The sequence below is a fragment of the Lepisosteus oculatus genome, chromosome 6 (genome assembly GCF_040954835.1).
Source record: "Lepisosteus oculatus isolate fLepOcu1 chromosome 6, fLepOcu1.hap2, whole genome shotgun sequence".
NCBI lineage: Eukaryota > Metazoa > Chordata > Actinopteri > Semionotiformes > Lepisosteidae > Lepisosteus > Lepisosteus oculatus.
The window spans coordinates 36,107,998-36,134,899 of NC_090701.1; the positions used below are offsets into that span (position 1 = coordinate 36,107,998).

A 26,902-nucleotide genomic window follows, 5' to 3' on the forward strand; every position below is an offset into this window, starting at 1 on the left:
TTAATAAACTTAAAATGATGTTTGTTCAATATATAACTTAAATAAAAAATATAAGAATGTAAAAACAAATGTGTTTTGCTTAAGGCTCTCTGCTTCTTAATTTCCTAAAGCGTATTGAATCACCTAACACCTATTTTCAATGCCCTTTGTTCTGTATGCCTGCAGCTTTCTGCGCATTTCATCTGTTAAATCCTGACTGTACATTTCCCTAACTGTTTTAATCCTTATCTAGAATTTTGGATTTTAATTAACAATTTGGGATGATCGTTCACTTTTACGAAGAAATGGTTCCAAAACCGTTTTCCCCAGATCCAACCGTATACTTCATTGTAGGAGTGATTTGCCTGTACTGTAGGCTTTTCTGTTTTCAGTAGTAAATACTGTATATTTACGTTCCTTTTTCAACATTGTGTAATCACTACTTATCAGTAAGAAATAATTAACACTGTGTATGTTTACTTTTTCGGTTTGGATTGAACCTTTTGCTTTTCCGTAGTCCGGAAGACTACGCATATAATGACAAGAGCAGTGTATAAGGAGGAGTGATATAAGAGCGTGAATTCGCTTAAATCGAAACTGGTAAGAAGTAGACGGAGTAAGATCTTGAAGAGCATCGGTTCTGAAGGTAGAAAACATAAAAGTAGTATTCAGATTAATTTACTCTTTGATCTGTATACAAGTGCGTATATAGCATAAAGTATTAGGTATCTACGTTATATCGTCCGGTTACAGTATATGCAATGTGCAGTTTAAATAATAATCCATTGTGATCACAGCAATGTTAGTATTTTTTAGTTTGTGACGAAGACAACTACAAGTACAATAGTTAAAAAGTGCTCCCGTAAAAAAACAAAAACAGAAATAGTACGGGTCACCAACAAAGGGTAATTATGCTTAAATAAAAGTAGATTCGCTTAAAGTAAATAAAATGAAACTTGTGTATGTTTTGGATATCAGAAGAATCGTTTGTTCCCTCCTGGTGAGATGACTTTCACTCTGACGCGGAAAACCCCGGTGGACCTACGTTGGTTTCCAGATCTCAATACAGCTAATATGCCCTTTGACGCCGGGCCAGGGGGAATATTATGCCCTAAATAGTTTTAGAAGTTAACTGTAATAATTGTAAAAAATAATAACGCGTAAAGTGGATTGATGTGTGGTAAACAGTAACGAACGGACATTATATTTCGTCGGTCATTTTCCAGGAGCTCACTTGAGTATCGAATAAAAGTGATACTCTTAGCGGCTTTGATTTGTTTATGTTTGAGACGGGGTGTACAGTAGGAATGTGAAACAGTAACTTCTCAATTGCTAAGTTGTAATTCTCAATTCAAACAAACTGTAAATAGGTTTGAAACATACAATATATAATGTTAATATTAAAAATAATCCTGCTTTCTTTTACGGTGTTTTAATAATGTTTATTTCATAGCTACTGTATACACCCATAGAACATTCCTTCAGAAAAGTCCGTGTAATTGCTCAAATAAAATTGTCTTTATAAAATTTGTTAGAGGACATCTGGCAAATCCGGTGCTGCCGAGATCACAAGGTTTCATTTTCATAGTTAAACTGTAAAAATAGGTTATTAATTGGGAAAATTCATATCTGTATTATCATACCACTTTCAAAACGAAATACCATTTACAAGGCAGTTCATTAACAACAACAACTACAATAATTCCTTACACTTATATGGCACTTTTCTGGACACTCCACTCAAAGTGCTTTACAGGTAATGGGGACTCCCCTCCACCACCACCGATGTGCAGCCCCACCTAGATGATGTGACGCCAGCCATAGTGCACCAGTATGCTCACCACACACCAGCTATCAGTGTGGAGGAGAACAGAGAAATGAAGCCAATTCTTATAGATGGGGTTTAATAGGAAGCCATGATCTGTAAAGGCCAATAGGAAATTTGCCTAGGACGCCGGGGTAACACAGTCAGAAAAATGTTTTTTTTTTTTCTTTTAGCATAAAATGGCTGACGAATTCATTGAAATAAAACTGAAACAACTTTTAAGAGAAGAGAAAGTCGAACTGTGGAAAGAACCCTATACATCTGACAATAATCAAGCTGCACAAGCAGTCAAGGTATGTTTTACATTTTTAGCTACATAGGTTACTCCATTACATCAACAGTCAATACTGTAGTCTGATGTCATTTTAAGATTTTTTTTTTGAAATATCACAGTACTAAATTAGATGCAGAACATTTGGGTCATGAAAACAAACTCATGTGCAATGGAATTTCCTTTGTGAAACAAAAGCCACATTAGTTTGTAACTAACATGGTAATTTCTGTCTGTAAGCCTTCTAATTTTTGTGTAGCATTTTGTAGAGCATATACAATTTTGTATGGGTTACAAAAATAATGTAAGAATTAATCCCTGCATCATGACAATGGGAATTACTATTTTTTATTTAAAATGAGTAAAAGCATCAAGCTTTCATGTGTGTATAAATGAGGAATCGTCTGCACTACATACAGTAAGTTAGACTTCGTCTCGTGATTTGACTTTGTCCTAATAACACCACTATTTCCCTATTCAAGTACAGTACAAGACAAAAATACATTTAAAATCTATTTCAGCATTTACTGTATATCACCTTGCTTCATTTACCAAACAGATGGTAACATCTTAAATAGTTTCAAAAATAAAATGTTTCACACTGGACACAATGCATTACATGGGATATTCTGTATGGGAATAAAATGGAAATAGAGAAGTAATGTTTTGTGATAGACACACGGTTTAAAAGATTTTACAGAATCAGTCGTTACTAGATATTTAATCATACCAGACATTTCAATGTTAATTATATTAAAAATGTAAACAGAAATGTGGTTATAAACATCTGCTGTTACAGTACACATTTCATGCAAGGCCTGTACATCTGTTTGGGGTGTTGTTTCACCCTCTTGACTAAAATGGATTTGGTTTCAGGTCTTTTACTAGCTTTGATGTAACCCTGCATGTCATGCCAAAATACTGGGCCATTACCAATCACTGCTTTGCTTGTGATTATTATTAATATCTGAGCAAAGAGAACTCCCTCTGTTGCACAAATCATTTTCATGTATTTCCACTGTTGCTCTCTGTATCCGTTTTCTGCCACTCCAGCACATCCAATAACAAAAAATAGAATGAGCATAGACAAGCGAATGTAGTCACAGGCAAGTACACTGCTCGTCTTCTTCATTTGAAGGGGTTACTTACTCAATTATTACATGAATAAATTGTTCAGTTGTAATTATATGTACAGTGCCTTGCGAAAGTATTCGGCCCCCCTTGAACTTTTCAACCTTTTGCCACATTTCAGGCTTCAAACATAAAGATATAAATTTTTTATTTTATGTGAAGAATCACCAACAAGTGGGACACAATTGTGAGGTGGAACGAAATCTATTGGATTTTTGAAACTTTTTTAACTAATAAAAAAATGAAAAGTGGGGCGTGCAAAATTATTCGGCCCCCTTGCGTTAATACTTTGTAGAGCCACCTTTTGCTGCGATTACAGCTGCAAGTCGCTTGGGGTATTATTGGGGCAAAATTATTCGGCCCCTTTACTTTCAGTGCAGCAAACTCACTCCAGAAGTTCAGCGAGGATCTCTGAATGGTCCAATGTTGTCCTAAATGACTGATGGTGATAAATAGAATCCACCTGTGTGTAATCAAGTCTCTGTATAAATGCACCTGCTCTGTGATAGTCTCAAGGTTCTGTTGAAAGCGCAGAGAGCATCATGAAGACCAAGGAACACACCAGGCAGGTCCGTAATACTGTTGTGGAGAAGTTTAAAGCCGGATTTGGATACAAAAAGATTTCCCAAGCTTCAAACATCCCAAGGAGCACTGTGCAAGCGATCATCTTGAAATGGAAGGAGTATCAGACCACTGCAAATCTACCAAGACCTGGCCGTCCCTCTAAACTTTCAGCTCAGACAAGGAGAAGACTGATCAGAGATGCAGCCAAGAGGCCCATGATCACTCTGGATGAACTGCAGAGAACTACAGCTGAGGTGGGAGAGTCTGTCCATAGGACAACAATCAGTCTTACACTGCACAAATCTGGCCTTTATGGAAGAGTGGCAAGAAGAAAGCCATTTCTCAAAGATATCCATAAAAAGTCTCGTCTAAGGTTTGCCACAAGCCACCTGGGAGACACCCCAAACATGTGGAAGAAGGTGCTCTGGTCAGATGAAACCAAAATCGAACTTTTTGGCCACAATGCAAAACGATATGTTTGGCGTAAAAGCAACACAGCTCATCACCCTCAACACACCATCCCCACTGTCAAACATGGTGGTGGCAGCATCATGGTTTGGGCCTGCTTTTCTTCAGCAGGGACAGGGAAGATGGTTAAAATTGAGGGGAAGATGGATGCAGCCAAATACAGGACCATTCTGGATGAAAACCTGTTGGAGTCTGCAAAAGACCTGAAACTGGGACGGAGATTTATCTTCCAACAAGACAATGATCCCAAACATACAGCAAAATCTACAAAGGAATGGTTCACAAATAAACGTATCCAGGTGTTTGAATGGCCAAGTCAAAGTCCAGACCTGAATCCAATCGAGAATCTGTGGAAAGAGCTGAAAACTGCTGTTCACAAACGCTCTCCATCCAACCTCACTGAGCTCGAGCTGTTTTGCAAGGAAGAATGGGCAAGAATTTCAGTCTCTCGATGTGCAAAACTGATAGAGACATACCCCAAGCGACTTGCAGCTGTAATCGCAGCAAAAGGTGGCTCTACAAAGTATTAACGCAAGGGGGCCGAATAATTTTACACGCCCCACTTTTCATTTTTTTATTAGTTAAAAAAGTTTCAAAAATCCAATAGATTTCGTTCCACTTCACAATTGTGTCCCACTTGTTGGTGATTCTTCACATAAAATAAAAAAATTATATCTTTATGTTTGAAGCCTGAAATGTGGCAAAAGGTTGAAAAGTTCAAGGGGGCCGAATACTTTCGCAAGGCACTGTATCATAGTGAGGATGGCATGGTGGCAAAGTGGTTGGCATTGGTGTTTTGCAGCACTGGGGTCCTGGGTTCAATTCCGGACCTGGGGTGCTATCTGTGTGGAGTTTGTATGCTCTCCTTGTGGTTGCATAGGTTTCCTCCAATTGCTCTGGTTTCTGTACACAATCCAAAGACAGACTGTACTGGTAGATTAATAGGCATCTGGGAAATCTGGCCGTGTTGTGAGTGTGTGTGTCTGTACAGTATTTGTGTGCTCCCCGCAGTGGACTGGCATCCTGTGCCTGTGTCTTGTGCCTGTTCCTTACCAACATAGGCTTCAGGAGTGAGAAGATAGATATGTTTTTGATAAAGGACAACATCTGTTTTCATAAGCAGTTTTCCTTTTGTTTCGTAAACATGCATTAAATAACTATGGTTGTCTTGTTTCTTTTTTGTCTAGGCACTTGCAGAGAGGTATGCATCCCAGCTCCACCTTGATTTTACTAAGACGGAACAAATGCTAGAGACCATAAGGACAGAGGCAGTGAAGCGAGGGTTGGGAAATAATGAATTCAGAGACAGAGGTGTTGCAACGCTGGAGTTGAGAGAGGTAAATATAGCTATTTCTGCAAGAATGTCATAGCTGTGTTTCTGGAAAATGCCACGTTATAGAAAATCACCTTGTAGAAAACATTGGTTCTATTGGAATTAAGGGATTGGGGGGTAGAGAGTTCACAATAACAAAGGTATTTTATCAATAGTAATTGGTCATATTATTAGTTGGAATGTCTTACTTCTGCATAATATGTTTCTGTGATCAAACAGAAAACAGTGAAAATTCAGATCAAATAAGGCATAATATGCATCAGTACATCGCTAAGTAATGGGAAATTCTGCAGTGGTGAGACAAGGTTTCGTAAGAAACTTTAACAATTCACATAAATTATATCACATGTTCTTTTTTATCTCTCATACCACTTTATAACCTCAAGCTTTTGTTCCAGCATATTAGCTTTCCTTTTCTTTTTACTTGCACTACATGTGCTAACAGCAAGCTTCATTCAAACAGCAGTATTTCTAAAGAATGGAATTATTGTCGCTGAGTACAGACACACAACTTGCATATTCAATCGTTTTTACTCTATGCATGTCACTAAGATTGTTTTAACTGAGCCACGTTACAGCCAACACAAACTTGCATTATGGAAAAAACATTCACTACTTAAAAACCATGAAAGTCAATTTGCGTTATGAAAACTCACACAGAAGAAATGACAGTTTATTATAACTCATACTGGATTTGACTAGGGTATGGACCTTGGGGTGTGTTGACGTGTTAATAAGAAGAGAAAAAGTATGCTGCTATCACTAACAATTGTCCTTCACTGTGAAAAATATGTAAAAAGGACAAGTAGATTTGTGTCTGGGAGAGCTTCTGAAAAGGGGGTATTGATATCGCAAAATGTTAACTTGTAAAACAATCAGTTTTAAATGCACAGCGGAACATTAAAGCAGAAGTCATTATCTTTTGTGCTAATGCTTCCAGGGACGGGAAAAGAAATATTTACCCACCAGGCTGAATATTACCACTGAAGAGCTCGTGAAAATGTAAGTGAAGATGGCAGACAATGATTATGATCTTTTTGTTTAACTCTGTTGAGTACGGTGGAAGTATTGGAAGCATTCACTGTTTCTGACCATGCTAATGCCGGCATCACACTACATGAGTTTTCTTAGGATTTTCATTTGTAGCCTTCATTTACATAATTGTAAAAAAATCACAGTGAGTTGTAGAGAGTCGCAGCGGGCGCCTGTTACCGTCAGTTGTGTTGTGTGACACCCCCAGCGACTCAGTCATAGCGCTCTTAACAGCCCCTACGACTCTCTGCGACTCGCTCCGACAAAATCAAACTGGTTTGATTTTCTCATTGTGAGTCACAAGTTGTAGGGGTGGGCCCTTGTGTCCTGCGACAGTCATCAGCCAATGAGCGCTCAACCAGAAGAACATGCATACAGTGCTCACAAACAGTGAAGGCAGTCAAACCATATTGTCCACGACCAAACAAATGTGGTCTAAGTTTTTCATCGTATGCTCTGCTTTTTTTTCCCTACACAAAGGACAGCACAGACTACAGCAACGGCGGCAACAACCTGCTTATTCTTATGTTGTTTGTTTCCTTTTGTGTGGTGCTCCTCTTCTTATTCCGGTGTGCTCCACAATGATTGGCTGCCAAAATGAGGCAACTTCACGGTACTTTCGCAGCGCAGTACGAGATTTGGAACCGTGATGAAAAGCCATGAGGGAATTGTGTAATTAGTCACCACCTGTGATTCCTAGTCATATAATTTGACACCCTCTAGAACACAAAAATGCAGTGAGATTCAGCAGTTACAGTTGGTAAATATGACTAAAAGTCATGACAAGTCATGTAGTGTGATGCTGGTATCAGATGGTATTCAACTGTGTATTGTAGTAAAGTAATGCAATAAAAAGTGCACCTGATTTATAACTCTTTCCCACTTTGAGATGCACCTTGACTGGACAGTACTGTAGTCTTTTATAAAGTTGTTTAATTTTGTGTGTAAAGCAACTGCTCCTCTGCATCAACAAAACTTGACAGTACTACATTTTTAAACAAAAATTGGATACAATATCCAAAGGTGAGTGAGCAAATATAAAGTTTAAGTTTCAAATCAATTCGGTGTTGAAAAATAAGGGTTCCTCATAAAAAAACATTTATGTGGTAGATGCTCTATTGTAACTCATCAGAAGCGTTCAATTACGCATATTTTCCTCTGTGATGTTTTAGTGATACTCTTTTTGTGCTCTCAATGAAGAATTGCAGGAAACTCTAATAACCAGCAAATGAAGCTAATATTAAATGGAAAGCAACTTCAGCCAGGTAAGTGACATTTTCAAGATGTTTACAAAATTAATTTTTAATTCCCTACATTTTGGGGAATCTGATGATGTCTCTTCCAGTTTTTTAAGATATGCTGCCCTAGCACAATATTAGAGAATGTTATTCTCTGTGAAACCCCTGTACATTCTGTGGGAAAGAGGGCAAAGTGATTTCAGGTAAGACTGTTGATGGTTTGATGCACAACAGCAGACCTGGCTAATGTTGTTTCAGATGTCCTCGAGGGCTGATATTGTGGATAAATAGAAATTAAACCAGAACTGTCAGAATAAGCATCTGTTGAGATATGTACTGAAGGGTCCCACATCTTTAAACACATGTCAGTTTTCAAGCTTTATTGTCATCTGGGGTATATTTGTTTTATGGCACAGTCCAATGCAGGAAAAAAAGGCAAACATTACCTACAGAGAAGATGGTACAGTAGTGTCACAGGTCATAAGAGAGTTACTTTACATTGTTTAAGAGAGATATTGTAGCCAGGTTGATAGATTTCCTGAGTCTGTTACTTTTACACCTGGGGACATAGAGGTGTCTTCCAGATGGGCGTAGTGTAAATTCACAGTGGAGGAGGTGAGACACACACTCCATAATGAGCTTAGCCTTCTGTTTTATTTGTAGAGGATATTTAAGTTCATTTGATTTGCCCAATTATTTTGCTACTTATTTTGACTAATTTCCCCAGCCAATTACAGTTAACGGTACTGATGTTGTCACAGTCCAATAGTCTTGCATCCATTTAATTGAGTAACTTTAAACGAAAGCTCTTTCAGAGTTTCTGTGCAAGCAGTAGTGGTTGTATTCTACTAAAAGCAATGGGAAAATCAACAAATAAGATCCTTACAAATGTCTTCGCTTGGTCTAGTACAGTGGTTCTCAAACTGTGGTACGCGTACCGGCAGTGGTACGTGGAGTGCCGCCAAGTGGTACGCCAAATGACCCTGGAACTGTGTCGTGTGCGCTGAAAAATCGGGACGGGTTTTCATATTTTGTATTTTAATACGTGTCGAATACGCAGCCTACGTACTACGATACAGTCGCGCTAATACTTCAGTGGACACAAGAGATACTCTGTAATTCTATACCACTCTATAGGAATGTGTGTTACGGATGCAAGTGACCAATTGTATTTAAGAAAAGCTACTGTATCTCCAGCAAATAGGGAGGTAGGAGAATGTGCGTGATTTTGGAACAATGCCAACGTTGTAAACAGGAATGCATAGAAATACGTGCTATGAACGCAGGTAATCTTGTGAGCACACGAAAGCGTGATAACAGAAAAATATTTAAGAACTGTTCTAATTTAAGAAAAATACACAGAGCGTCTCTGTGTTTCGCTCCCATGCGCATGAAATAAAAACTTTAAATAAATACAGAAATAAAAACGGAAACGCAGAAAAATGCAAGCTTGCGGATTGCTAAAGCAGGTAAGCTACACTATTTTTGAAGAACCTTATTTAGCGTTGGTAAAAGAGCTGTATTATGTGTAGAGAAAAAGCTGCTAAACAGCTCGACCTGCTGCCCCTCCCCCTCCCCCCCCGAAAGACAGAGTCATTCATAGAATTATTGAAATGAAGGATTATATCAAAAGTACGCTGACAGCGAGCGTTAAAATGAGCAGATGTTTTTCACTGCAATTAGATGAGTCTGTAGTAGATTTGACCAATTTGCTCGTTAGCGTTAGATACGAGTTTGAGGGCATGTCCCATGAAGACTTTCTGTTCTGTAAACCGCTACCAACAGGAACTACAGGAGAGCACATATTTCAGCTTCTGAATGAATTTATCGTAGAGAATGGCCTCGACTGGATAAAATTCGTCTGTACAAATTCAGCCGGTACTAGAGCAATGACAAGCCGACATAACGGTGTAGTTGCACGAATTAAAGAGGTTGCTCCAGAAATTAATGTACGCATTACAAAATCCACCACGTGACCTTTGCCGTCAGGAAAATGCCTGACGATTTAAAATCTGTTAGACTCTTTTGAGAATTGTATCAAGGCTCGAAAAATTAATTCACATCTGCTTTGCTCAACTAAACAGGCTCACCCCTCTCACTGAAATGGTGCTTTTTTATTAGTTGTTGTTAATGTTTTTTTCTGTAAAACACTTTGAGAAGCCACCTTAAAAGGCGCTATATCAAATAAAGTTTATTATTCTAATATTTATTATATGTATGTGTGAGTGTGTGTGCACGCACACTCATGTTGGTCATTGAGAATTTCTGGGGTTCCTATGAGATGATGACTTGTAGGTGGTACTTGGATGCTTTGGTTGGATTAGGGGTGGTACTTGGTCCAAAACGTTTGAGAACCACTGGTCTAGTAGATAAGATTTGCCAGTGTTATTTTACAACCTGTTAAATCTGTATTGTATTGTGTTGTATTTTCTCTGCATGCAAAGGTAAGGTTCTGTGTGTTCTGTGAAAACAACTGGCTGCTAGCTGTTGAGATCACTTGGCCTGACAATTTACTGTACTTGACTAGATTTGCAAATATCTAGGCCGTGTCCCAATATGCACTCTTGCAGTCTTGTGCCCTTCATTCCCACTAAGGTGTGCAAGTGCTTAGGGTGTCCAATTTTTAATTAGAAACCATGCTGAAAAGAGAAGAAAGAAAACGCAATGTTTCGGCCTTGAAGCCGTCTTCAGGTGTGAGGTGTCTCCACGGCTGAAACGTTGTGTTTTCTTTCTTCTCTTTTCAGCATGAAATAAACATATTACTTGTGCCATTGCAGCCTACAAATGCTGACGCAGCCACCCACCTGAGCATTTTTAATTTCTGTTACACAAGGGTGCTCAGAAGCACCCTCGGGGCACCCTTTATGCACCCTTCTCTTAGCAGACTTCGCTGAAGGGAATTACTCCCAGTTCCTAGCGGAGTGGTGATGTTTCATATTCTAGCCTTTCAAAGCGGAGTGAGGTTGCCGTGGAGAATAAAATATTTGTGTGTTAGTAAAATTTTCATAGTTTTAGAACCCAAAATATTTTATGTCGAAACAAAATTCCACTAGGCTGCTTTGTACTGTATTCTAGGTATAAAGTGTTGACATAAAGCTTTTATTTCATCACCCCATTTTGACTGATGAAAATTTGTTTGCCTGCAGTTTGTTTTGTACACAGAAAAGTGAAGTATTTAATAGTACAAAGCTTTGAGGTATTTACAGTTTTCCTTTATTTAAATTTGAATAAACATGAATAGGTGCATTCTGTACCTTGTACAGTCATTTTCAGTAGTGGGGCAGACGAGATGAAATGTACTTAAAATTACAAAGTTTTTAATAATCGGAGATCAATATCATCAAGTTTGCCTTCGTTTACTTTGCTCATTTTGAGTCGAGCAGGGACAAAAGAGATGACATTCAATTTAATCAAACTGCGAGCAGAGAATAAAAAAAGTATTTAAAATAATTCTCTGCAGACGTGCACTTAGCCACTGGAAAAGAAGCATCAAGAACAGAAAGCATATTGACGTGAGCTGTGTAACCAGAGAGTGATGTCATGTGATGGTGTTCCATTACCCTTTTTGTAACAGTATACCTTTGAATGCTTGCACACATTAAGTCACACTTGCTTTGTGTCACAGAAGTTCAGACTTGGAGGAAGGGTTTAGGGCTTAGGGCACAATTTAGTGGAAATTATGTGCTACTGTAATTACCACTGGAGGCAGACTGAGTATTAGTGCCATTCGTAGATCCTTTTATTTTCTCTGATTTTTTTTTTTTAGTAGGGCAATATATTAATAATATTACCCATTTTTTGTTCAAGGGCATGTTTTCATTTGTTTTAAGTAATAATTCTGATTGGAACGGCAGAGAGAAATGCTGTCATTGAGCTAATTGTGTCTGTGTGCGTACTAACAGGTGCTTTATTTGCAGGTAAAACCCTTGAAGAACAAAATGTGAAACACAATTCAAAGATTATGATTTTAAATGCCAGTAAGGAGCAAAAGCAGAAGATTTTTGAGGCAGATGAGAAATATCGCTTTACAAATGAAGGTCTAAAGAGAACTGAGCAAGCTTTTCAGATTTTATCTGATAGAGGTAAGTATTAATTAATATAACCTTTCCGACATCCACTTCTTCTGATAGAACTGTAAACCAAAAATGATTTCAGCACCATGTATGACATGTATTGCACAATTTCAACACATTGTAATTGAAGCATTTTCTAAGGGATTTATTGGAAAGTTAAATGTTTTCTAATACATTATCACAGTCTGAATCTTAAAGTGTTTAATTTTGTAACATTCATTTTGTTTTAGGTGCATCAAGAATTTGCACAGTATAAAACTACCACGTTTTGCCTAAATGTAGTTTTACTTTTAATGGTTCAAGATCATTTTAACAGGCAGATGGAACTTTTTAACCTCTGTATTGATCTCAAATGTCTTAGCAGCTATAAGGCAGTGTAACGTCTTTTGAAAATGCTACATTTAACATGATCTTTTGTCAGATTGTACGCACCTCATGATTTTACCTACCAATCCCCTACAAAATTTCAAAATTGTGTTTAGGTATGTATCGAAACAACATGCTCATTTGATGTGCTGAAAATCCCAAGGCCCATATCCCCCCAGTCAATAACAAGTGACTTCACCACTTTTTTTAAATGTTATAACGTACTTTCTCTACACATAAGTTAATAGCCACTCTCATCTTTTTGATCTGTGTTAATTTTATTGGAAATGCTTATCTAGTGTCATTTTGTATCCACATGAGTAAACCTGAATTATTTGTTCCAAGCATGGTATTGAAATTAGTTAATGCTACTTTGCAAGGATAGATAGATTGCAGGGCCAGGTAATTTAAAATGTTTAACCTGTGGTATGATTACAGGCATTGTCAAGTTTGCATGTGATGTATTCAAAAAGGCAGCTGACCTGACTTACTGTAGAATAGATGATTTATATTCAGAAGGCAAGCTAAAATAATTGAAAAGCCTGAAAAAGAAATTGAGTGATTGAGGGAATTTTCTCCAAAATATTAGGATAAATCAGTTTGAAAGGAAGTGTGAAGCTTCATGTTTTTAATGCTGATAGGGACAAAAATAACAGGTTAGTAAACTGTTTATACAGTATATAATGAAATGTAAAACAGCAGTGAGGAAAGAAAACTACCCAGATGGACAACCCTACATGATGGAAAACTACGGAAGAACACTTAGTGCCTATGGACATCATCACAGAAGGATTTGCTTTTTTTTTTCTGATTTCACACACGTTCTTATGCTTACCAGAGAGTTCCATTCCATGTGCTCAAAACCCTTTTCAGGATCTTAATTAAGAACTAAAGATGGCATTTTGGTATCGCTGGCAGTGTGAATCATGTGAATGATTCGGGGCTCAAGTCTGTGTGCAAGAACTTGTACAGCTAAGTGTCTAAATTTAACAGGGACAGGGGACAATAGCTCATACATGGAATACATGGTTCCTTTTCTTTATGAATTGTTTTTAGTAATAAAGAAATAATAGCAATTTAAAAAATCAGTTAAAAAAATCAGAATAGATTAATTAAAGACGCAGCATCACCTCTCAAGGTCTTAATAGAAGGAATATTCACAGAGCTTTAATTTTTGCAAAGTCTAAGACAAGAACATGGCTCAGTCTGGTGTCATGAAAATAATTCAGCTTCGACTTAATGTGTAATAAACTTCTCAGCTTCTTGCTGAGAAGAAGATTGAGTTTCTTCTTAGTGATAACCAATTAAAGCACAATGGTTTCAGAGAAAGATTTTTACTGTGTGCTGAGGGACTGCCAATTTAGAATCCAATTCTACAATTTCATGCTAACAGGATTTTTTAAAATTGGAAGCAAATGTAGTGCTTTGGATGAAGACTGTATCCCATGATTGCATCCCATAAAATGCGAGGATCACTTGCTTAACCATGGATTCATGTTTGAATTGAAATGTGTGTCAAAATGATAAATTCTTTCCTAGTGCAAAGCTGAAGGGTGTGTTGTTTTTTTTAAGGAATACGTTGTGTTACTTTAGAGTAAATTGCTTTGTGTTCTGAAATAAGTCTTGGTGAAATGTCTTCATAGTAACTTTCAGGGAAAATGGATTTTAACGGAAAAATTAAATCAGTCCTTAAGAATGATTGATTTCTCTGAATAAAACTTAGTTTTGAAAGATGAGATAAGCACTCAACTAACCCTAACCAACTCTAGATCAGATTTAAATATGCCCAGAAAGTGAGACCATGATATGGACTTGGTCTGTTAAACTCAAATTCAGATAGGTAGCATCTTTTGTAAATACTGGGAAGAATGATCTCTCTTCAGATCATTAGTCAAGCTGAGCAGTCAAGTGTTGTAGCAGCATCGTCTGTCCTCCAGGTCATTCATTTTGTCTTGGAATTTGTGGACTGTTTGAAAACTGTGCTGAATCTCTTTGTGTTACGGTACAAGCCAGATGAATTTTAGGACCCTATGCGGTGACTGACGGATATTGATTAAGTTGAAGGAGGATCCAAGCATACGAATCGTAGATCGAAAGCCGTGGTCAATGACCGGTTCGTAGGTCAGGAAGCCGAAGGTTCAGGAGTCAGGTAAATTGCTAGAAAGTCTTGGAAGTGAGAAGAGGAGCTCCGCTAGGTAATAACCAATACTGAGCATTGAGGTAAAGGTGGTGAGGGCTTAAGTAATCCGGGATGTGGAAGGTGCGGTGAAGAGAAAAAAAGGTCTGATTGGGTGCTTAGTTAATACAACGGCGTTTGTTGGAATTGGAAAGGACTGAAGTCTGATTAGGAACAATGCGGGATCTGTTGCCTGTGGTAGGGTTCTGATTGTGGGCAGTCATGACACTTTGGTAGTCTGATGCAAATCTACTTTCAGAATGTTTTCCATTCCTAATGCCCCAGTATAGTGACGGGAACACTATACTGTAATCAGGCGCCGTCCTTTGGATGAGACGTAAAACCGAGGTCCTGGCTCTCTGTGGTCATTAAAAATCCCAGGCTGTTTCTCGAAAAGCATAGGGGTGTAACTCTGGCGTCCTGGCCAAATTTCCCATTGGCCCTTACCAATCATGGCCTCCTAATAATCCCCATCTATGAATTGGCTTCACTACTCTCCTCTCCTCCCCACTGATAGCTGATGTGTGGTGAGCGTTCTGGTGCACTATGGCTGCCATCGCATCATCCAGGTGGGGCTGCACATTGGTGGTGGTGGAGGGGAGTCGCTATTACCTGTAAAAGCGCAATATAAGTGTAAGCAATTTATTATTATTATTATTATTATTATTATTATTATTATTATTATTATTATTATTATTATTATTATTATTTTTAATATTATTATTATTCCCTTGACCTAGGCAGTCAGGTCCTGTCTTAGAGGATACTGAGCGACTGTATTGTACTCATGCTTCACTTCATTGATTGAACAGAGATATGTTCAAATCTTCATAGCCAGTGTAGCTGGAAGGGAAGTCATTTTCTGCTCCATCCTTTGTACTCAAGGGCTAATAAACATCAAGTGGCTTTGCAGGATGAAGCCAAATCGAATATGTATAGATTTGAGTTGTCACATGATCTCATTCATAAATTTCCTATGAAACATCAATGTATGTTGATTCTTACGTTATTTTTCATTAAAAATGTCAAGGTGTGTCCATGACTGCTACCAGTAATGTGTGCCTTGCTAACAAAATACTATAAATTAGGTCGTTTCATAAGCAGTGTTGCCATAATTGCTGTCATATTCATTGTGTTATAATAATCCTGATCATTGTATTATAATACAAGATTAATATAGGTCACATCAGATTGTAATGATATTTGCAAATCATTCATGTACTTGGGAAAAATAAACATCTGCCACCAATATTAGGGTTTAATAAGTGCAGTTACATTTATTCTATTTAGTTCTGTAAATAAAAGCGCAGCATTCCCTATATTCTTCACTTGAATATCAGCATGTTCAAATAGAAAATAATATTTTTACTAAACATGGTTTTCTTACATTTACATTGCTTTAGTTTCAGCTCAATTCTAAGTGTTCATTATTAATTTCTGCTGTAAAAACAGAAAATCATCTTCTCTGTGGGGAAAAGCTAGAAACTGCATGTATCATTAATTGTCCTAAATAATTGGAGCTAATGGATCAAATATAGTCAAAGCTGAATTGTACATTTGATGGGGTACCACAGATAATTAATTTTGTAATACTGAATTAATTTTCCTGATGCTTCCATAGCTGCTTTGTACTTTACATGTACTTTGACGGGGCTACCAAATAAACTATTTTAATATATAAAATTTTAAGAACAGATGGAACAGAAATGCTTTGTTAAGCTGTTCTGTGAGAAAGTGCAATAAAGTTAATCTTCATGAAATTCTGTCAGCTAACAGTTGTCTTTACAGGGCCCAGATAATCACAGGAGATTATTAGCGTTGTCAGCAATGGGTGATTTTATTGTGCTTTTTGAACTTCTTGAGTTGGACACAAAATGTTACTGGCACTGTTTTCCAGTTTATAGTACATCTGCTTTGAAGTAGCCATTATTTCAAAATATTGTTCATTTTTTCCAGATGGCAGTGCAGACCCAAGAACAACTCCATTTTTAGAAATTGCTGATCAGAAGGGAAATCCTATTCAGATTCCACACGAAAAGAGGAAGGTAATTACACAAGAATAGGAGGAATCCCAGTGTTTTTCATGTAATATTATAGGCTTATTTCTTAAAATGATCTTTTATAGGCACTTATCTTGGCCATGGGACTTCATGAGAAAGGAAGAGCTTTGATGAAGAAGAAGAACTACGAGCCAGCTTTGAGCCATTTACTGCAAGCTGATGAAGAATTTAAGTAAGCAAGAAACCTTTAAAAGCTTATGCTGTGAGCAAAATCTGACGCAGTCAGGTTGAGTTTGAGTTACTATGGGCCTTTTCCCCCAAACATTTTATACCCAAACCTGATGGAAATTTAGTGTAACAGGGATTGATTAGGGTAAGGTGGTGCAATGTTTTTAATGTGAAACATGCTTTTTTAGTTTTAAAATTAAGTTGACCTTTTGTTCTCCCACATTTTCAAGAAGACATAGATGATGTCAACGTAAACATTATCTAAAGTGTTTTGTATCCTCAGTTTGCACATTGTCTACATTAAATTACGTCTGATAAGATTTTCCTATCTCAAATTCTATTTAAATCTTTTTTTATTTTTTCTTTGCTGCTTCTGTAGTGTTTGCTAAACGTCCTGTTTTGGTACCTTTTGCAAACAATACTCCAAGAATTACATTACTCTAGGTGGAGCATTCACTCATTATCTTGTACTGTTTTTTATCAATTAAGCAATTCCAGTTACCTGTACCATTACATTGTAAGACTGCTGTATTATATATAGCTACTAATTTGAGGCCCTTAACCCCAACTGCTCCAGGGGCCCCGTACAATGGCAGACCCTGCGCTCTGACCCCAGGCTCTTTCCGTGTCTGTGTGTCTCATGGAGAGCAAGCTGGGGTATGCAAAAAGATAATTCTTAATGCAAGAAATTGTAATGGGTTACAATTGGTGGTGGTTACAAAGTGGTGATATTATTATTATTATTATTATTATTATTATTATTATTATTATTAATTATCACCTATGTATTATGCTAGTCCCAGCCCTTTAGCCGTCCAAATGCTGTTAAAATAATTAAGCAATAATTGATTGCAGCTTTACATTTATAAAGTATAATCTTAGAAATGTCACTGGGTAGCTAGGTTAGGTCCTTTTTTCAGGTCATAAAAGCCCATGAGGGAATTGGGGTCAAGGGCCACCATTTTCCTTGACCATCCGACAAATGGAGGTGGAGGTGGAGGTGATGTGGTCAGCATCATGCTCTGGCAGGCCTATTACCCTGGAAGGATTAACCCCCCCAGTACTCATTTGGAAAACGGGATGACAGGACCTGGCAGCCGTCTGGAAGGAATTAGAGCAAGCTCCATCGCTTGCCCATACCTGGGGTTGAACCCAGGACCTTCTGGTCAGGAGCTAGACACCCTTGCCGTCTGAGCTACCACGGCTCCAAAGTCACTGGGTAGAGGAATTAATTTGTTACTATCCTTCCTGAATTGTTGAGTAAATTCCTTTTCCCACTTGTTTACCCTTCAGAAAATGTGGCTCCCAGTTGCTCAACACGGTTGACAACTATGCTGTTCTGCAGCTGGACATTGTCTGGTGTTACAATGAACTGAAGTGTATCACTTGCTTGAATGATGCAAAAGAGAGACTGCAACAGGCTGAAGCCTGTTTCCTCAGATGCTATGGGGAACAGCAGGAGAGGCTTTTGGAGATAAAGGTTTGCCTTTATTTTCTGTTATCATGACATGTATTGCTAAAACTCAGAAGACATGATCTTTTACAAAACCCCTCAACATGTCTGTCTAACCCAGGAGACTCCAGCGTTTGTTCTGGGGAGGCCCAGTTCATCCCACGTTATATGTCTTCCTAAATCATCTTTCTAAATAAGATGGGGAACACCTTGTGTTATGTGCTAGTAGAGACAAGAGTGTAGCATAATGGTTGGAGCTCAGGACTCTTAACTGAAAAGTTGTAGGAATAAATCTCATCTCATAAAACTGTGGCATAGTTTGCTTCAGTAAAATGTCCAGCAGTATAAGTGTAAGGTTTTCTTTGTCTGCTTAATTTGTTCAGTTAAGGAAACTGCTCAAATTGTTTACATTTTTTATAATTGAAAATTTAGTGATTACTTGTATAACCTGCTTGATAGGAACAGTCCAGGACTTGAGCTAAAGAACCCTGATTTTGAATATAAAGCCATTAAAAATCATATGCAGTTTTTTCTCTGGTTTTATTTTCATTATATTTGAGGAAAATATTTCACTGAAATGAAAGAGTTGCTCCATCTGAATTTTGATTATGGGTAAAAGGACATTAAATTATTTAGAAATTAGTATTGCATAATAATTGAGCAAGAGCTTAGATAATTCATTTATCTCTTTAATTTATGGTGAACTTTAAAACCTGAATGTGAAATAATTGTGCTCTGGGCTGTTTTGACAGCTGATTAAATCCTTACCTTCTCAAGAGAGCAGTGCATATACCCAACACTATGCACCACACATTATTATTTCTTTAGGAAATCAATTAAAAATATGACCTTTATAAACTTTAAATTTTCGTTACAAACAAAGATACCTGTGTTAGCAGACCAGAATTTGGATTTCAAAATGATAAACGTGCCCTTAGAGCTTACCATTACAATATTTTATCGCAGATGTCTTTATGAAAGCATGAACTTCACTCACACTGTACTATTACTCTGATGGTTTGCAATTCCTTATTTATAGGGCAGTACAGGAAAAGAACAAGTTCTTTTCCTGAGACTGTATCTACTTCAGGCATATGTGTCATTTTATGGAGGCAAAGAACATGCTGCCGTTGAGAAACTGAAGAAGGTAAGTCTCCGATTTAACCTGGCATATTTTTTAAAATAAACTTTTCGTTAATTTCTGTAACCACTGATATAATTTTGCAGTGAAGATGGAACATTCTATTCTCGAGTTCCCATATCCTCTGTTCTGCAGAACACATTTACTTCACTCTTTTCTATTTACTTACTGTTTTAGTCAAACATGTCAGAAATCCTACACTATTCTAAATGATATCTCAGTACAGTGGTCTATCTCAAACTCGTGGTAGCCAATCAGCAGGGATTAAGGGAGCTCACTTGAGGAATATGTTTGTCAAATAACTTACTTCCATACATTTGCTAGGCTTTCACTATGCTGTGTGTATTCACTTGTTTAATTTAAGTTAAATGTTTACTCTCTTTGAGATGTGCTCAGTACATTTGTTTCAAAGAAACTTTGTTAAAGCCCAGGTTCCATTCAGCTAAGCAAGAAAAAATAATTAACTGAATAAAAAAAAATTCAAAAGTGACTTCTACAGTGTGGTACATTCTTTGTGTGCAGTATATTCAAAATGAAAGCTGCAAAAGTAAAAAGTTATAAAGCCTCTAAATGAACCACAAAAACAGAACAAACAGGCCAAATAAGCACGGATCAAATAAATGAAAATGAGCATTCTGTAATGCACTCTGTCTATCCAACATCAGTCCTTTTTAAATTTTAAAGTAATAGAGCCAGAAGCAATATCCATTAACTACCTGCTATACAAGCAGGACATAGCACATATATCTCATTTGAGGAGACATTTTTAAGAGGATATGGTTGTTTTGTTGTGTCCTATGGAAAAAATATTAAATACCAACACCAGAACCCGTATTTGATCTGTCACCTACTAGGTTTGAGCTAAAAATCTGATTTCCTCTGTTTTTGATTTTAATGAATAACAGTACATGGAATAATACCTAAGGGGAAATAAAAAAATAGAGACCAGAAAAACTGTCATGTACCAAGGAGGTTAACAGCATTTCTAATTTCTACTTTTTAGTGTGGAATTAACTTCCACTTGTTCCTCATTTGTAAATGTATTTGGCTTTTTTTCCTGTAGGTGGAAGATTTGTACATGCAGCTGTATGTAGATCCCACTAAGATGACAGAATTGATGATGCTTGGGTACACAGAACAGGAGGCCCGTCTTTGCTTGAGGGCCTGTAACGGAAATGTCAATAATGCTGCGAACCTCATCATGCAAAGAAGAGAGGTTTGATTTAATCCTGGCTTTCGTCTAACTGGCATTCCTGTTTTAGGCTATTACCTCTCGATTGCTATATTGGTGAAAATGTTGTACAGTATATTCTTTTTCATTTGTTTGGGAAAATCTTTTTTAGCAATAATTGGCACAGAGGAAAACTTAATCTGTTTGCCTCACCAACATATTTTGTTGATCTTCTTGTGTATTTACTGAAAACTATCTGTGCTATGCTTATTGTAATCTTTATCTGAAATCTGTTCCAATTACAGATGCACACTATTTGAAACAGCATGTAATACTGACATACAGTTTTAGCATTACTGATCATTTAGTTTCTGATTATGGTAAGTTGAATGTTGATAATGCATATTGCTGTAATTATAACATGTTTGATTTTTCTATAAACAAATCTGTTTTCTCATTTCTGAGTTAATGAAACAATTTAGTGAAGCATTGTTTAGGGAAACGGCTAACATTACTGAGTTATTTACGGGGCATGTTGGCCTCTAGGTCTTCTATGTTCTGGCTGAAATTAAAATGAAAAAAACATGTAGATTCTTTATTTTTTAAATGAAAATGTACTTTTTCAATATGGAGATAATTGCTCATGTTTGCATTGCTTATGTTGCGATTTCAAAGGACTGTTGAATGAAAAAAGTGTGAGAAGACATACATTGTTATGGCATGTAACATAAAATATACATTCCATATATTATTACATAAAGTATCCTTTATATGTAGGAAAAAGAAGAGTTAAAGAGGAAAGAGAGAGAGAAAAGGAGAAAAAGGTTGGAGGACATCGACACTCTGATGCAACTGGGATACCCAAGAAAAGTTGCAGCTGAGGCCCTTAGAAATGAAGGAGGGGATGTGGATCTGGCATTTCAGGTAATCAGAAGTCATGGTAGTTATTGCATGTCAGCAACACATGTTTATGTAAAAAAAAAAATTCACCTTCAAAATCATCACTCACATAAATAGCTCACTGTACAAGGATGTTGTCAAAGTATTGCATTCACAAATATTTAATCTTTTCCAGTCCCTTCTTGACAAACCTCATCTTCTTGAGCCGATCAACACAAATATAGTATCCAGTGAGTCTGATCCTGGTCATCAACAGAAGATTGATCAGGTAAGTAGTGTGTTCAGAATTATGTAAGCTTTAGTGGCTTCAGTATTGATGTCTCTATAACAGCTGTGAATTTGTTTGTCCAACAGCTTTTTGAAAGGTAACATAATGAAAAATTAAGTTAAAAGAATGGTAAAGAGGACAATCACACCGAACAGCCTTTCTTTCACTACCTTGTAACTTGATGATATGATGGTATGCCTGTTTCAGTAAGAGAAATGTAACTCTTACTTTTGTGATAAGAGGATAGAAAATCATGAAGTATTAATTGACAGTAGTCATAAAGAGTGGAAGAATAAAAAGTGCCAGAATGGTTAAGAATGAGCCATGGAAGATTGGATTAGGAATATTAAGAAAAACGTTTATATAGATTTTTACTAAAATTAATCACGGAATGAGTAAACCTCAAAAGTGTTGAAGGCCAAAATAAAACATTTTTTTAAAATAAGATCCCACAGATGTATCACCCTGGTCTAAAATAGAAGCTGAAATTCATATTAAGATCATACTAAGAAACAACAGTGATTAATCTGTTTTTGTCTGTATTCCTAATTCAATTCCACTCATGATTTTCACTCCTGTTCCCAAGTGACTCAACGAGTTGTATTGGCCCTTAATTTAGCTTTACCTGCACCTCAAACAGTGAATGGCTTGATGAATAGGTGGGACAACGAGGTCTACCTTCTGCGTTATCCCCTTGTCAGTACAGTTGTTGTAAAACCGGAAAATAGCAATTCCAAATTTTGGTCAGTATTTGAGATTTTAGAATACAAAAACTGTGGAAGTAGTTTTTTTATAAAAATTGTTTTCAAAGGACTCTCATGGATGAATATAAGCTGTACTAACTCTGGGAAAGGAATGCTTTAATGCTTTTATTTTTTTTCCCCACTTAAAACGTCATAAAAAGGCCTGATTGGTATGATTTTGTCAGGCACACACTGACACACACATATATATATATAACCACACACACTGGGACCAATTTTCCCAGAAACCAATTAATTGCCTTTGGACCCTGGGAGGGAACCAGAGCACCTGGTGGAAACGCATATAAACATGGGGAGGGAACATTCAAACTCCACGCAGAAAGCAAGCACTCCAGGTCCAGAACTGAACCCAGGGACCCAGTGCTACGAGGCAGCAATGCCACCCACAATACTGCTCATACAGTACAGTACTGCACAATAAGTTTGTTTTTAATCAAACTTCTAACATTTTATCTGATATATTTCACAGCTGACATTTCTAGGCTTTGACTATCAAGCAGCAGAGGCAGCGTTGAGACAGACAGGTGGCGCTGTTGATGTAGCCTCTCAGTTGCTGGCTCGCAATCAAGGGAACCTTCCACCAGAGATTCCGTCTCCATCTTCTCCATCTCCATCTTCTCATTCTCCCCCGTCAGAAGAGCCCAGAACGTTGGAGGAAGCAGGTATGCTTACTCTGAAGCCAGCACTGTTGCTGTAGTGCTTCTCTTCCTCTGTGGGGTGCTGTTTTCTTGTCTTCAGTTCAATAAAAGTTTTTTTTTCATATATTCAAGGTAGGTTCTAGCAAATGTCCATGCTGATTGTTTTAGAACTTGAAAGCTTTTAGAACTTTAAAAGATCTTGAATAAACTTGCTTCAAGATAAGAAAATATGTAAGTAGGGCAATTTTATTTATTTTTTAAAATGTTTTTTAAACAAAAATTGGTATACTTTAAAGAGGCTAATTAATATAAAAATCAAAATTCCTTCATAAACACTAAAAAATTGATTCAAATAGTTTAGATTTGTTATGTTTAGATTTTCTGAAAGAAAATGGTCACATTCCTTATAAAAGGAATTGCAGGTAATAGACATTCTAGCAAATGTGTGGATTTGTATTATGAACTGGTTAATAAATGAAGCACAGATAGGGGGTGAATAATTTAGGTGATGTCCTGCAGCAATGTGTTTTAGCTCCATTCTTATTAGATCTTAAACTAAGGTGTAAGATTTGCAAACACTACAGAAGCTAAAAAATTAAAAAAGGTTTAGGTTTAATGCAAGACTGAATAAACATCTGGCAGATATTTCATGTAGGTATGTGCAGTATGCTACATGCAAGTGGCAAAAATACTATATGGGTATGTTGAGAAGGAAGAAGCTGTTATCATAATAGATCATTTTCATTAGACAATATGGGAAGCAATAAAAAAAACAGATATTGTTAGGATATGTTGCTGGCACAGACACCAATCAAGGGATTAAGTTGTTGTATCTTTGTAAATATCAGAGTATTACATTCGGTTTTGGTGAAAATGTTACAAAAATGATATTGCTACTTTGGAAAAATAAGACTTGTGAAGACTTCACTTCACATGTTAAACTCTACTATCAGGGAGGGTATTAAAAACAGAACAGGAGGCATTTTTTATATTAAGGTTTGTGACACTCTGAAATAAGTGTGTTATTCATGTTGTTGAAACCAATACCCTGGCTTCTTTCAAGAGTAAAAAATAACCAAATGTGCTAGATGGGCTCTGGCCTTAGTGTGTGTGTAACCTTTCTTTTGTAATATTGCTAAACCTCATAACAAAGGGATGTTGTTTGATTTAGGCCTGACTGTTACCTACCCTGCGTCTTTCTTTTGCCCGTAACTTGTATGAGGAAGAATTTTTTTTTAAATCAATGGAAAACGGAAAGAAAAACGGTCTTTTCTTTTCAGACCAGATGGAAGTTGACCTGGTGAATGAGGCCCTCGAGGATATTCCCAAACATGAGGAGGATTACCTGGATCTCACACTGGAAGAAGAATGCAAAGTCATTGCATTGCTGAAACAACACCTGTCCTCCTGTCCGCCTTAAATGCTTCCTTTGTGGAGAATTCTTTTGATTACACAAAGGTTCAAGAAGCAGACGTTGTCTGAACTAAAGGTTTTGCACTTTCTTTGTTGCCGCCAAATTGATTTTATTCCTATAAATTTGATGGTAGAATTTTTTTCTGTTTAATACTGGGTGAAAATCCCGTAAGGAACTGTAGAATATTGAGTGACAGTATTTAATTACTTTTCAATATGCAGGAAGAAATGGTCATAGCTTATTCTTTTTCTGAGCAATAAAGATATATATTTATAACAAGACTTATTTTTAACAATTTCAGACCACACTGTAGTCGGATAGAAATCTGTCCTGTATACTTGTACAGACCACTGGAAGGCAATTTACAAAATCCATAAATGCATTTAGAGTTTTAGTTTTGTTAATATTTTTGGATAAAAAACAGACTCTTTTGACAATGTTTCAGGTAAAGGTTCTTTAAAATACTTGTTTTAATATGACGCAAAGTAATGAGGTAGACATTGAATTTTTTCAAACCCTAGACTGTATGTGATTTCCTTTTTCTGATGTCTGCTAAAACAGTAGCTCATCCTTGATGGCGCAGGTCTAAAAACTGTTGGGGAAGTTACATATGGTGAAGTATTCACTTAAAAAAAATAAATGCTGAAATTGTAAATGTTTGTTTTTATGTCTTTTTGTTTACATGTTTAAAATCACAAAGTCTTTCACACTTATAGCTGACATTTCATTGTATGCTGTAATTTTGTTTTTATATACTGTACTAACTGTGGTTCAGGCTGTGTACTGTACATCAGAGTTACTGATAGTTTGCATCATTGTATTTAAGGGCTCTCTTTAAGCTTCTACACTAAACGAGTCATAAAAATATACAGAAAGGAATACATTATATTCTCTGATTATACATCAGCTTGTAATATGGGAAAAAAAGACATTGGAATTTATAATACATGTTTGAAATTTGCAACATTGAAATGCAACTGATGTTCTGGATATTTTCATAACCCTGTGAAATTCACTAGCCTTGATGTATACAAAAGGGGAAAACAGTTACTTCCACAAGCATTAAGACTGTCCTGGAAAATTCACGTACCCACTTGCCTTTCAAAATGAATTTTAGGTTTTAATTTTTTTGTACGTTAAACCATCTTAGAAGTTGATTGTGCTATGCAGTCTGCAGGGCCAATTATGTTTTGTTAGACACAGGGGTATGTGGATTTTTGGCAAAAAACGAAGCATCGATGCTTCAAGCCAGTGCTGACCCTTTCAACTTGATATTTGTTCCATTTGGAGACAAATGCCTGAAAAGAAAGAAAATTCTGTTAATCTCTTAAAGTTAGATTATTTGTTTTTAATGATAATATCAAGTATATTTTCTCATCATTAAGCATATTTGCAGATATATTAACTTTAAGTCTGAAATACAGTACATGGAAATTAGCTTGAAAGTCCTTGGGTGTCGAAAAGGGGGTATTCTGACACTGAAAATGAAAACACTTTTTTCTGTGCTTTGGTGTCCTCATATTACCTTTCACCCACTTGTACAAATTACCAGCAGAGGTTTGAGAGGAATTCCATCAATGCAGCTGTTTTGGTTAAGGGCCTCCTAGAAATAAATGTTCCACATTATTCCAGTGCCCCTGAGACCACTGTGATTCATTCATAGTCAGCATATTACTTTTCCAAACTGCAACAATGCCTCCATTTAATTGCCTGTCTCTACAGTACATCTCCTTTTTCATAAAGGCTGTGTTAAAATGCCACACATTCACTACAGCAACTTAAAAATATATGTAATAAAATGTAGATTAAGAACATTAATTCTCAGAAATTTGAAATGGTGCTGTCTGTTTACAGAGTGGTTTTAGTTTTCTCTATTTTCATTTTTTGTTCCTTCTGGACTCCCTGTCACCTACTTAAACTACAATTTTTTTATTAGAAATTATTTCCAAATTTTAAAACGCTGACTACTCCAAGGCACTTCTAAAATGCACAGTAGGTGATTTTCGGCCTGTATTTTCCATGTCCCTGCTGTGACATAAAATCGCTAGCCATTCTTAATCACACATACCCCCACTGTGTAACAGTCTACAATCTCATTAGGAATTTTCACAATACAACACTGTTGAACTTTTTTCTTTCTGAATGCACTTGAGCAGAAGTCTCTTGAGATAATATAATACACTTTGATTCCATTACAAAGCATCATTCCCTCTGGAAATAAAAGAGTCAACTCCTGCCTGGTATGATGTCCCCTTAAACATTTTGTAATAACTCTGGAAGTCTATACAGTATAAGCCTGGTTTATGGCTTAAATTAAAGCAACTTTTAAGATTATCAGCATGGCCACTTTACCAACTTGTGTTCATACTCCATTGCAGTAGCAACACTTATGCTGTGGCTATGTCCTAAAAAAAGGAAATTATTTTCTTTCGCATTTAGATGGCAACATTCATTGTTCTTGGGATGAGT

General features: G+C 36.8%; 1 protein-coding gene across 3 annotated transcripts; it reads left to right on the forward strand.

The window, feature by feature from the left end:
• Positions 1-498: 498 nt before the first annotated feature.
• On the forward strand, positions 499-25,088 carry nub1 (negative regulator of ubiquitin-like proteins 1). Of its 3 annotated transcripts, none has more exons than XM_015354298.2 (15): positions 499-579; positions 1,978-2,097; positions 5,426-5,575; positions 6,512-6,573; positions 7,804-7,868; positions 11,759-11,923; positions 16,413-16,501; positions 16,582-16,688; positions 17,978-18,164; positions 19,177-19,284; positions 20,342-20,494; positions 21,227-21,373; positions 21,525-21,617; positions 22,851-23,043; positions 24,300-25,088. In XM_015354298.2, exons 2-15 carry the CDS (start codon positions 1,984-1,986, stop codon positions 24,437-24,439), a joined length of 1,773 nt encoding a protein of 590 aa, XP_015209784.1. In that variant the 5' UTR covers positions 499-579; positions 1,978-1,983; the 3' UTR covers positions 24,440-25,088. The 3 variants fall into 3 exon arrangements, with proteins under 3 accessions (XP_015209784.1, XP_006634337.1, XP_015209785.1); XM_006634274.3 differs by having other exon boundaries at positions 517-625; XM_015354299.2 differs by lacking the exon at positions 499-579 and adding an exon at positions 802-884.
• Positions 25,089-26,902: the final 1,814 nt, after the last annotated feature.